The 13,610-nt window shown below is 35.6% G+C and overlaps 1 protein-coding gene and 1 pseudogene across 1 annotated transcript; both read left to right on the top strand.

Annotated features, from left to right (window-relative positions):
• The first annotated feature begins 4,854 nt into the window (after positions 1 to 4,854).
• Positions 4,855 to 5,776, top strand: LOC140329342 (olfactory receptor 2D3-like; annotated as a pseudogene).
• Positions 5,777 to 12,470: 6,694 nt separating this feature from the next.
• On the top strand, positions 12,471 to 13,403 carry LOC140329333 (olfactory receptor 5AP2-like). Its single transcript, XM_072409547.1, has one exon. The coding sequence runs from the start codon at positions 12,471 to 12,473 to the stop codon at positions 13,401 to 13,403; it is 933 nt and encodes a 310-aa protein (XP_072265648.1).
• Positions 13,404 to 13,610: the final 207 nt, after the last annotated feature.

Genomic DNA, 13,610 nt, shown 5'->3' with positions numbered 1-13,610 from the left:
AACATTAATAATCGATACTCAATGGAGTGAAACCTGTAGAAAGAATATGAAGTCTGGGAATTAAAACACTCTCAGAATGATTTAAATACTAAATTGAAAAAATATAAATGTAGGCAAAGACATAAGCTACAGAAAATTGCTTGATTTATCTCAGGGCCATCAATGAAGAGCTGGAAGATGGACTGAAACCCTCACAATTCAAGTTGATTTTGGAGACTTAGGTCTTAGGATGGTGATTGATTGCAGAACACTTACTAAGGTCCGGATTTACTTTTATTTACTCTTTAGGAACACTTTCTTTCACTGCCCTGCTTATATACCAGCCTGTCAAGCCCTTCTAGATGTTATTGCCATACGGAGGACATTGCACACTGAAAACAACAACTAGAAGAGAAGGCATACTGTCACCCTATTTTATGAATAGTTCATATTTAGACTTATAAGTCCAAACTGTTTTTTTTTTTTTTCCATAAAAGACAATGGGAATGAAAAACCTCACCTAAAGCAGGTCAAAAAGGGGCAAGACGGTGGTCAACTTCAGGTCAAATGTACCTGTGAATAAATTCTGGATGATCTCAGACTAATTTTGTTGACATAAGCCTAAAGTTTGTCCACACAGGTCCTTATTCTTCTAGTTATCAATTGCATGTATACTAATATGGGGATGAGTGAGCGAGTTTTCAAAACTGGATCCCGCCGCAAATTCGTCCATTCGCGCTTACCAAAATGGTAAGTGAGAACGGCCCGTGTTAATTCGCCATACGAGATCGAATTAAAAAAAGAAAACGAATAAAAAAAAATAAAATAAATCGCAGGCTGTGTTGATCAATGAATGCAGTGCCGGCTGCATTCATTGATCAGCTCAGTGTGCAATCCCCGGCACTAGAGGGATAATGGGGACAAGTTACAAACAGGTGGATTTCCAGGGTGGATTCCCATCTACCTCCTCATGCAGCCCTGAGAATCCACTACAATCCCAGGGCACTAGAGGTTAATTAACCTCTAGTGCCGGGGATCGTCATGATTTCCGTGAACTTCCGATTATTTTCGCGAATTCGGTTCGGCGAAATTTCGAAGACCCATTGGAAGTTCACTCATCCCTGCTTACCAGACTTTCTGATCTTGTAAATGCGACATTATATTTAAAGTGCTAGGGAAAGAAGAAGTGTTATTTTATTTGTAACTAGGACATAAACACAATGAAACATTTTTGAAATTGAATGAAATTTTTTTAGGCATTATTCAATAAAACATATAACATACTTAAACAGTTATATTAAAAACATATAAAAACTATGTTATAACAATCAGTGACATAGGTTTAAACACATTCTATGATATCTTATTGTACATCTAGAAAATATCTGTATAATATATGTTCACTTCCATTTTAATGCATTTAACAATGAAAAATCGGCTTCTTCAGGAGCATACTGTCAACGTAAGAATCATGTGCATAAGTTATGGAATACCACAGGTCCAATATCACATCTGTCCCATCATCTATCTGCTGTCATCCACACCAAGCAGCTTGAGCAAACCAAAAAGCTAACAAAGTGTCCTTAATTTGTCAATCTCAATTTCCTACTGCATCTTTGTAAACAGGTAAGCATGATTTTATGATACATTTGTTTTGCCTGCTTTGAGTCTCTGGCTCTGGATCAAAAACTGATGGGACAGATGTGATATTGTACTTGTGGTACTCCATTATTAATATCCACAATTCCCCCGTTGACAGTATGCTCCTGAAGAGGTGGCCTATTTACAGTGAAAAAATGTCATCAGGTTTAAATTATTTTATAGTATGTAAAAACACATACTATATATATACCACATAAACACATACTATATGTTTTTAATGCTCATGTTACCAATGCCGAGTTTGGAGCAGATGCTTTGTGTAGTGTGATTCAGGAGCTGTGACTAAGAATAAACTTGGGCATGGGCTTCAAATTCACAGTGCCAAATTCCAAAAAGAAATTGAATTAAAACGAATTCAATTTTGATCTTTTTTGTCTATGTGTTATTAAACATATAATTATTGCTTGTATTCTTAGAATCTGAGATAAATTAATAAAAGTTTTCTCTTTAAAAAGGACCTCGTATTGACAATTTTTCTGGTGATAGTATATGTGGACAAAAAGCAAGACATAAAATACCATTGTAAAATCTCATTTGAAAAACCTAATTATAACAATATAAAAATACATTTTATGTTCAGTTTTACAGTATTCAATCATACTTTTTCATATCTTCATCTGTGATACAAAATTCAAATTCTTTTTCTTTCCAAATACTGCACCAATAGGTTCAAAAGATTTTTTGTTCACAGAATTCTATCTAATATTTCTAATATTTGAACTTTCTATGAATTGATCCAATAAAACACTCTTTCTATCATCTTGTGCCATACGGGAATCTAATCTACAGAGGTTTGGGGATGGAATTTTATTTTATTACAGCACTGACTACACCATTAGATTCTGAACATCTGAAAAGTTTGATCAGTTTGGTTTTAACCAATTTTATAACAACAAATAATTGCATGGCCTTGAAATTCAGAATATCTGAACTGAAATTCCTAATAAATGCAATGGTAATATGAAACACGGATGCAAAAAGAGTTAAACATGTTTTTAGGAAGCCCAAGTAGCCAAGCTTTAAAAGAACATAAGAGCAAAAATAGCCTATTAGAAGTTCTACCAGAATTATTTCACGGATGTCAAGGTCATGGTGCTCAGGCAACAACAAAGGCAGATATTAAGCAGAAGCTGCTTGTTGAGTAGCCTTTTATTCACTTTCCTACTTTTTGAAAACAATAAAATAAGGATTTGGCTATTTAATGTCACGAACTGTTGTCTGAATTTAACCTCATTCTAAATTCAGGATCAACTCCATATTTACTAATAATCAGTTTGTGGAAGTTTCTGCATTGGCCCACCATAAATTAACATTGGCCTTATCTTTAGTCCAAAAGTCATTAGTCAGAAAGAATCAATCTGTTATATTCTAACTATCACAACTAATGGGAAGATCCATATATAGTCAATATTGTCTAGTAACCTAATGAAATGAAGTCTAAAAATTTCTAAATAAACATTTGAATGCTGTTATTGATACATATTTAATCTAAAATATAATAAAAGTTCTTTAGGAGTTAATTAGGGTTTTTACAACTTGACGTCTTTGAGTTTGTAATGTTTACCTAATATCATAAAAAAAATGCTTTACTTTTGGTGTTTTGGTGTTTTGTGTTTATTTAGTTGTTTACTAGGCCTCAGGGAGACACTGGGTCCTTCATAGGGGAAGGAACCAGCAGTCTCAAGCCAGACACTACTGCTAGGGCTATACAGGGCTAGTAGGGACTAGGTTCCAGTGTATGAGTATCCTCACCATCAGGGGATACTCATACGGTTAAGAGTTAGGGCTAGATTAGGGTGTCTGCAAGGGGTGACCTTTCCCTTTTCCCTAGTCATTTGAGGCCTAGTAGTGACCAACACCTTTCTGTTTTCACTCCCCTCCCTGTTATACGTGACACACCTTATGTTGTGAATGGTTTGTATTTAGATTTATAAGCCTAAACTGTGTTTTTCATTTTCATAAAAGACAGTGAGAATGAAAAATCCTAATAAAGCAGTCAGAAGTGGGTCAGAAGGTGGTCAACTTCTGGTCAAATGTACCTGTGAATGAATTCTGAATGATCTTAGACTGATGATATTGTCACAAGCCCAAAGTTTGTCCACACAGATCCCTACCCTTCTAGTTGTTGCATGTGTACTAATATTTCACCAGATTTTCCTGTGTAGCTGTCACATCTGATACTTACCCTAATATTATGTCCAGTCAACAAGGGAACAAAAGGGTGGCACAAGTAGGTCCAAGGAAGAAGTGTTATTTTACTTGTAACTGGGATGTGAGATCAATTAGACAATTCACAGCATTTTCTAAATGTCAATGAAGTACAGAAATAAATAAAAAGTTTTTTTTTCATGTTTTTTCAGGGTATATGTTGTTCATATATAGAAATCAGTAAATGTGTGCATGTGTTTGATCGATTGATGAAGGTTCTGGACAGGAAAACTAAATTTGATCTGGGACCAATAACCTTTTCTCTCTGAAAAAGAACCAATGATTTTTATTTACCTGATCATAGTATATGTAGACAGAAAAACAAAAAAATATATAGTATAAAGCAGGAAATGTTAAAACATTGTCAAGAATGGTTTAGGAAGCTCCTGACAGCTTTAAAAATAAATATAATATAATAATAAAATAAAGAAATAGGACCAGGTATGAACTGGCAGCCAAGCAGAAGCAGCATTTAGTGTAGCCTATAATTCCTTTTTGTGAAATAAATAGCCTTCAGAAAAATGATGTGGCCATCCAAATGATGGCATTTGGTCTAAATTTAATTTTATTCTTTTATTTTTTTTATCCTTTATTTAAGTCACGATCAACTCTAAAGTCACGATCAACTCTATATTTACAAATAATCAGTCTGTTGAAGATTTGCAATAGCTCAAGTATGGTAAAGTATGCAATAAATATTGGTTATCATTATTTTTAAGTCTGAAGTCATTATTCTGAAAGAAACAATAAATTATCATCCAGAAAATTCTAAAAACATTTAAATGATTTTCATAGATACAAACTTCATCTAACATATAATAAAAGTTCTTTAACATTGAATGAACCAAACAATGAAAATGTTTAGGTTTAAATGATTGTTTAAATGATTTCTACAACTTACCGTTTCTCATTTTGTCATGTTTCATTATCTTGATATCATAAAAGGTTACCTTGTATAAAGTAAATAAAAACTATTTTGTTAATGTCTCAGTTGGATAAACTACAATGTATTCTGATAACCAAAGCAGTGTGGCTGAATTCATTCTTCTTGGGCTCTCGGGAGACCCTTTTGTACAAGTGTTGTTGTTCTCCATTTTCATGGTAGTCTATGTGACCACTCTTGTTGGAAATCTTCTTCTCATAGTGGCTGTGAAGACTGACAAGCGCTTGCACCTTTCTATGTATTTTTTATTGGCTAGTCTGTCTTTGTTGGACATCTGCTATCCCTCAATCATTGTACCCAAAATGTTGGCAAACTTGCTTTCACAAAAGAAGAGCATTTCCTATAGTGGCTGTGTCACACAAGTTTATTTTTACTTGTTCATAGCAGAAACTGAATGCATCCTTTTGGCATTGATGGCCTATGACCGTTATGTTGCTATCTGCAACCCTCTACACTACAATATGATCATCAATACCAAAGCCTGTTTCTGGATGATCAGCATGTCATGGTTGACTGGTGGCATCATATCTTCTACTGACATGTATTTTATATTCAACTTGAAATACTGTGGTCAAAATACCATGAACCACTTTTTCTGTGGTTCATGGTATATCACTGCAGTTGTCTTGCAGTGATATAACATCTATTAAAATCATACAACTGTTAGGTACCCCCATCTTGCTTTTCATCCCGCTGTCACTAATCCTTATTTCGTACTTCCGGATGATTGCCACCATCATGAGAATCCATTCAGTAAAGTATAAAACCTTCTCCACGTGAATTTCGCACCTTGTGGTGGTGATCATTTTTTATGGTGCAGGTATCTTTACGTACATTAGACCTAAGCATTCATCTACAGAGAACACAGACAAAATGGTGGCAATATTTTATACGACCGTAACTCCAATGGTAAACCCCCTGATCTATAGCCTGAGAAATAAGGATGTTCAAATATCCATGGGGAAGCTGTTAGGACTGCGATGACTTTTTTTTCTCAACAGGACAACACAATTGCTACCTAAAAATATTGAATATGCAACTTTCCTGCAGTGATATCACTTCCACTATAACCATACAACTGGTGGGCACCCCCATCTTTTTTTCATCCCACTGTCACTAATTCTTCTTTTCTATCTCCAAATCATTGCTACTATCACGGGGATTCACTCAGTAAAGTACAAAACCTTCTCTACCTGTATTTCACACCTGGTGGTAGTGGTCATTTTCTATGGTGCAGGCATCTCTACACACATTAGACCTAAGCATTCAGTTACAGAGAACACAGACACAATGGTGGCCAAGTTTTATTTGGTGATCACACCAACTAAAAATCCTCTGATCAATAGCCTGAAAATATTTAAAAAATGAAAAGAAGTCCCTATAGTTTTTTGGATTATTTTACATATGCCACATCCCTAAGTATATATCCTACAAAATAAATATTTTTGAGCAAGAGGGTCAATAACCTTGGGACTTTTAAGGCATGTATTCATTTAACAATCCGATAAAAATTTCTTAATAACACACAGGTTTATTAAACAGATAAAAACTATAAAAACACTTATATACTCCAATCATCCATTTGTGGTTGGTACAGATAAGATAATGTCAGTTCAGCACGTGTCTCTGAACATAGTCCGCTTCCTCAGGAACACAATAGCTTCTGTTTCCACAATGAAATCCCCCGATTAGGACAGCGAGAAGTATATAGTCAAGCTGATATAGACCATAAGCTGGGCTTTATTCAGTTCCAATATAAGGCTCATGGGTATTCACTGTGTATTTTGCCTAAATGTAAAGGACAGCATAGTCACCTTACATGCTTGCTCCGGCTTGGCTCTTTCTTTGAATATAAATATAGAGGTCATATGACTTGTCTCTTATTTTGAAAACTCCCCTGAAAAAAGCCAAAACAGGCAAAACTCGTTGGTTCATGAGACTTTGCACTGTAATTACCTATGAACTCACCAAATACCCCAGTTGTGCATATTAGGATCTTCCTTGTGTTGCTATATTGTATGTATTTTATATGAAAGTTTATTTTTTCATGCTCCTGGTGGCTTGTTGAATCAAAAAGTGGATCACTTAGCTGTATTTCCAACATACCAAGAATGGACATAGATGTTTGGGATGATGTAGCTCTTGTACACACCATGGCCAACCAGGATCATGGTGAAACACGAAAGAGGCAATGGTCATGATAGGATGCGATGGTGACAGGTTCCTAGACCTCTCCTGCTGAGCATTCAGTCAACTTGCATCCTGTGTTACATTTCATCCATGTCCATAGCAGGTTCACTAACTCTCCTGAAAAAGTAGCCTAGAGCTACGAAGTGCATTGAGTTTCTTTGGTGTATTTGCTCTGGCAATTGTAATTTCAAGATAATGGACCGAGATTCACACCTTCCATTTTGGCAATTTTACTGTTTACACGTGATCTTTAATATCTCACAAATAGGGGATCACTCCATATACCATAGGAATAAACACCATGGAATAAATGCATAAACTATTAGTATTTATTTAATGATGTATGTGCAATGTGCTTTAAGTATAATGTCAGATTTGAAAATTGTGTATTGAATAAAGGAAATGTAATTTTATTATTATTTACTGGAAGCCATACAATCTCTTTTTTCTTTGGACTTGGGGTAATCCAATGTTTTAATGATGTAAAATTTTGATATATGATCAAAGAAATAAGGCATTATTTACCTAACAGAGACCACTATTCTAAAAAAAAAAGGTTCCTATAGCTATTACGGCCACAAGTTGCTTGTGAAAATATGAGTATGTGAAGTACCCTACTAAACTGCCTGATTTATTAAAGCTCACCTGGAGAAGAAAGCCTATCATGGGGGAACCTGTGGATCCAGCAATCCATACTTTCCCCTGATTAGCATAGTGGCATTTGACTGCAGCCACGGGTCCCTTTTAGGGCCCCAGGCTAGGTAAAAGACTCTGCCGCTTCATTGGCTGGGAATCAAAACTGGGCCTCCAAATTGTCCTCAAATCCGGGACCCATGACTCCGCTGTTTGATAATCCGGCATTCCCCCCGGCTATGCGAACTTCCACATTTTTATCGTGGTCTGCATCTGAAAGCCGTTATCTTAGGAGTATATTACATAACGGACGGGTCCCCCTACTGGCCTCCCTGGATCTCCCAAACAGGAGCAAGCTGCTTTCATGGCTTTCACACAGGCAACTGTCATCTTTTGTAGCTTCATTCTCTGACTTATCAGTTTTTTATAGAAGCTTAACAGCGTTTGAGCAGTTGGTTGGCTCTTCTGACCGCCCCTCTCATGTTGTGTCCAGGTTGTACGAGCTATTTGCTCAGGACTCGGAGCCCTCGGCACCTCTATATATTAGATATTGGGAGAGGGAATTGACTGGACATATAGCTGCGGAGGATTGGGAAAAATCATTCACCCTAACGCATAGGTTGGCCTTGACCTGTAGAGCTCAAGAGGTCAATTATAAAATTCTATCCAGGTGGTATTATTGCCCAGTAGACCTCCATAGAATCTCCCCTACACAATCCAATCGTTGTTGGCGATGTCATCTACATAAGGGGACTATGCTTCATATATGGTGGGAATGTCCGCCTATATATCGATTTTGGGACACAATTATTCAGGTGTATAATGACAGCACTGGGTCCACCATAACCAATACTCCCAATATAGTTCTTTTGTCTATGGTTCCGGGTTAGCTCAAAACCATCAAAAGTGGGGTCCTACGTCATTTTCTTACGGCAGCAAGGGCCACTATCCCGAGATTATGGAAGCAATCTGGGGCCCCGTCTATAGCCAATTGGGTCTCCGAACTTGAAAAAATCCGCCATATGGAAATGTTGGTCGCAGAGGATGATGATAGAATGGAACAATTTAGAATTACCTGGTCCATTTGGGACTGGTTTAAGGACTGATCCCGATTCCGCACTTATCTTACTTAATGTCTAGGCTTACAGGCTGGATTCCAAACCAGGAATTGAGGGTCAATATATACCTCCTATATCTTTGTACCGCTTGGCATCCCCCCCTTCCCCCCTGGGCTGATTTGTTATATGTATCTGTCTGTGTTGTTATTTTATCTGTTGTTTATGACTATTGGTTTACACCCTATGCCATACGCTTCCGATAGCAGATATATAGCTGTTTTTGCACAGGTTTAACATGTGCTATTTGATCCCTTTAGAACTGTTATGTTTTTCTGTTTTATTTTATTTATTTTTTATTTATTTTTCTTTGGGTATATGCAGCCTTTTGGTATTGTATGTCTGTTAATTAGAAGCCTACCATGTTATGTTTGTTATGGTGTGTGTGTTATATAGTTGATGGTAAATGTGTTATGTTTACCTGTTGCCCTTTTTTTTTTATCTGAAAACTTAATAAAACCGATTTAAACAAAAACTGGGCCTCCCACGTAGCAGGCAAGAATTCTACCACCAAACCACCAATGCTGCACGCAAGGCCTGGGCGCTGACCACGTTCTAGTTGTTGGGCTTCAGGGGAGTTTGACTGAAAGTCACCTGCCACTCTCCATTAACGAAAAGTTCCAGTTCTCTGCCCTTGGAAAAAGCTGCCAAGAAGCCTTGGCTCAGAGACATTAGCTAAACTTTCCTTGGATGCCAGAATACCAAACCAAGCCATAAGTTGTATCTGAGAAGATTCAAATAGTTTTTTTCTTATTAGTTTGCAGTATTAGACCATTTCAGGTTTGCTGGATTACCCAAGGTCTCCCATGATAGTTTATTTTCATCACTCTTGTAGAGCTTTAATGAATCAGGCCCACCTTATTTTCTCCTACAAAAAAAAAACAACCACTTGTGTTTGTTATTATTATTTGTTACATATACTTTTGAATATCTGTACAGTAGGTGCAAACAAATACCTTTTGATCCTGTTAGATATCAGATAAACATATAACTTCCTATTCACTCAGCATTTGCTGAGCCAAATATTAGAAGTAGATTGCAGTTAATAACCCCAGTAAAAATATATTTTTTAAATCTTGGTTATTTGGTTCAGCCACTGTGAGGTTTTTACTGTATATGCTTGTTAGGAAGTTTATCTCACTTCCTGTCCCCAAATAATACAGGAAGTGAAAAAAATATCTCTTTCTGGGAAGGAAAAGCCAAACCTGCAAGAGTTGCTATAAGAAAAAAGGTGTATTAACTGAAAAGTTATTACTAATTTTTGTTTCTGTAACATCTGTAAAAATATGAGATTCAACTGTCCAATTGGCAGGGAGCATCCCCTAAAGAGTAGGAAGGGTTCTGTATCTCAAACCAGGAGCCTAGAGGACCTCTTGTCCTTAGGCAATGAAAAAGAATGCAAACCACTATATCTAAGGAATATTAAGGTACAGTTTTCAGGCTGAAGGAACTACCTGAATAAGTAAAAGCTTAAAAAAAACTTGTGTATCTTCATGATAATAAATATGAACTTAATCATCATCATCATCATCATCATGAAACTAGTATTTATAATATCTATTATATTTAAACTGTTGCTGTTTGCCAAATGGAAAATTGCTGTGGATGTTTTTAAAATAAAGTCCTCAGTGACCCAATCCTTCATAATATCTTGGGAAAACACATAAAAACATGGCCAATAGAGATAAAATAAATGTTATAAAAAAGGAAAATGCCAAATGATCTATGGACATTTTTTTTAACTGTACGAAATCTGTATCAATATTGATGTGTATATATTTTAAAACCAATGAGTCTCTTTTATCAGTGATTGTGGTATATATATTCATATAAGGATAAAAAGAAAAGGAAGACAGTAGGGGTTTTGTTGGCATAAATGTGAGTATCTATATTCTGTTCAGAACTGCTGTCACTTGGATATTGAGGCAGCTGCCTCTAATCCCTACCATTCAGCTTTTGGAGACTTTCAGAAATGTAGAACCTCTTATGATCCTTATGAGTCCGGTTGATACTAACTATAGACAACATATTTTTACTAATCACTCACATTTACCGCTTCTTCGTCATTTACCAGTCTATTCTCTCTTGACTCGAGCCAGGATTCTGTAAACATTTACCTGCTTTTGGATATTGATATTTCATGGACTACTTAACTTAAAATTATTTACCAGTTAATCGAATGTCTAGATATCCCAAAAACTCCACTTTTTCAAGTGGACTAGGGATTGCTAACATTGCTTTTTTGTAACTTTGTCAATCATATGTGACAAAATTTGTGTATCTATTTTAACCTGATAAAAATATTATGGATACTCACATTTATGCCAACAAAACCCTTACTGTCTCTATTTCCCTTTTTACCCTTAAATTATCTATTCTTAGGGGCTGGCAACAACCTAAAATACTTTAGTAAGAGATACCAACAACCTTATATATTATTTGTACATTTTCAAATGTCTTATGCAAAGAGTCACCCAAATCTTATCCTAAATGTACACATTTTCACATTGGATACAATTAGAAAAATGTACAAATTAACTTTTTTTCGTGATTCATACTTTTTTTTATTAAATCCAAAGAAACAATATGTCAGTTTTAGCTAAAGTTTAGATGAATCTTGGGTGAACTAGACCCCATTATTTAGTTTTTGTATGATAATTCTCAATCAATCAATCTCATCAATTGTTTCATGGGAGGAACGTCCAGACTTCTGATGATTTCAAACAGAATATCTGAAATTTTAGAAACAAGTCACTAAAATTGAATTTATTTAAATGTTTTTATGTATTCATCTTTACTCAACAATACCAACAAAAATATATATATGTACATGAAAATGTATATATTGTTTAAAAATGCTGAAAACGAAGATTAATAAAGCATTCAGGAAAATGTTCAAAAATTAATTCTTGATTTTATCAACCACTTAGGATTGTACACATAAAATCTCTTTTTTACCAATCAGTTTTTACAGTTTTCCAATGTGTTTGATTTGGTTTTCCTTTAGTAGCCCTAATTATGCAGCTGGATTTTTATGTATTTTTAAAAGTTTGTATTTCAGTATTTTTTTTTACCCAAAAATATGTATATTTTACATCCCAAAATATAGAATGCATTGTACAAACATTGTATAATCATCACTCTCACTTTCTCACTCTCACATCTCTCTCACTTTCTCTAGCATATAATGTGCTTACTTGGTAAATAATACCATTAAACATATTTTTTATTACACGCAGGCCGTCTTTAATGTCGTCCCTCTCACCAACAGGTAAAAAACATAGACATGGAAGCTTTTGCTGTATCTCAATATAGTGCGCTTAAAAAAACCATACAAATAGTTGTTTAAATCTTTTTTTTTTTGTTTTTGTGAACTATTTTTCAGAAAACCACCAGAGCATTTCACTTTACACTTAACTCTTACACCAAGGATCATTTGATTGTGGTAAGAATTACAACTATCCTTTGCAAACTATATCATCCCTGCTAAAATTTGACAATGGTGGTCAGTAGGACAGCTAAGAATCTGAGTTAGCTCAGTTCTACCTCCAAGTAAAGGAACTTCAGTAGTTTGCTTTAAAATAAAGAATTACACAGTGGATATAACCTCATTGTTTGTACGTTTATTTGTATTTTTTTCCAATTAAAACTTTCCCTTATATATACCTTACCCATTCTGTGCCTATTTTCCGAAAGTGTTATGTTGTAAGCCAATTAAATATTACTAGAAAAGTGTGAACATGCCAACTGAGAACCAAAGTACAGTAAAAGAATTTATTCTTCTTGGACTTACAGACAATCCCCATATTCAACTTTGGCTGTTCCAGTTATTCTCAGTTGTCTACATGACCACACTGGCCGGAAACATTCTCCTTATGGTGGCCGTCATAACCAACAACCATCTACACAACTCTATGTATTTATTTCTTACTAATCTGTCCCTCTTGGACATTTGCTATACATCAATCATTGTGCCCAAGATGCTACTGAATATTGTATTGTCCAAAAAATCTATTTCATATATTGGATGCATTCTTCAAGTTTACTTCTATCTTTTCATGGGGGAGACAGAGTGCATACTGTTGGCTTTTATGGCCTATGATCGATATGTTGCTATCTGCAATCCCCTGCGATACAATGTTATTATGAATACAGTCTCCTGTATCAGGATGATTGGCGTGTCTTGGATGGCTGGTGGTAGTATAGCCTCCGTTGATATATATTTTATATACCAACTAAGGTTCTGCAGACCTATACCTATCAACCACTTCTTTTGTGAAGCTCCTTCCCTACTTCAGCTATCTTGTGGGGACATCTCGGTTAACAACATTATAACCTTGGTTGGTGGGACCATTTTGCTTCTAATACCCTTGTTTCTCATTCTGTTTTCATACATACACATTTGCTTAGTCATAGTGAAAATACCTTCTGGGAGATACAAAGCCTTCTCTACGTGCATATCCCATCTCATTGTGGTGACCATCTTCTATGGAACGGCCATATTCATGTACATGAGACCAAGGCACTCAGATACTAAAGTTACGGACAAGATGGTTTCAGTGTTCTATACAATTGTTACTCCAATGTTAAATCCTTTAATCTACAGCCTAAGAAATAAAGATGTTCAAAAAGCTCTTGGACAATTGGTAAAGAACCCATTTTGGCTAAGGTGACCAGTCCTTCTATAAATCAACAGATCTGACAGCTCCTACTTCTCCTAAATCTGACACTATCTGAAATTTTGAAAAGGCCAAGATTACAGGAATATTAATGTGCCAAATAAAATAGCTACGGGGCTGATTTTTTTCCCCCATAACCTTAATACTTGCAGAAGAACAAATCCCTACCAGCTAGCATGTGGATCACATGAGGCTCCTTTA

This window comes from Pyxicephalus adspersus, chromosome 4, assembly GCF_032062135.1.
Source record: "Pyxicephalus adspersus chromosome 4, UCB_Pads_2.0, whole genome shotgun sequence".
Taxonomy (NCBI): Eukaryota; Metazoa; Chordata; class Amphibia; order Anura; family Pyxicephalidae; genus Pyxicephalus; species Pyxicephalus adspersus.
Note: the sequence above shows the minus strand (reverse complement) of the source record. Positions and strands in the feature narration are given on the sequence as shown.

What these genes read in the sequence shown, in the direction of transcription:
- LOC140329333 (XM_072409547.1), top strand. Translation starts at nt 12,471, where the DNA reads ATGCCAACTGAGAACCAAAGTACAGTAAAAGAATTTATTCTTCTTGGA.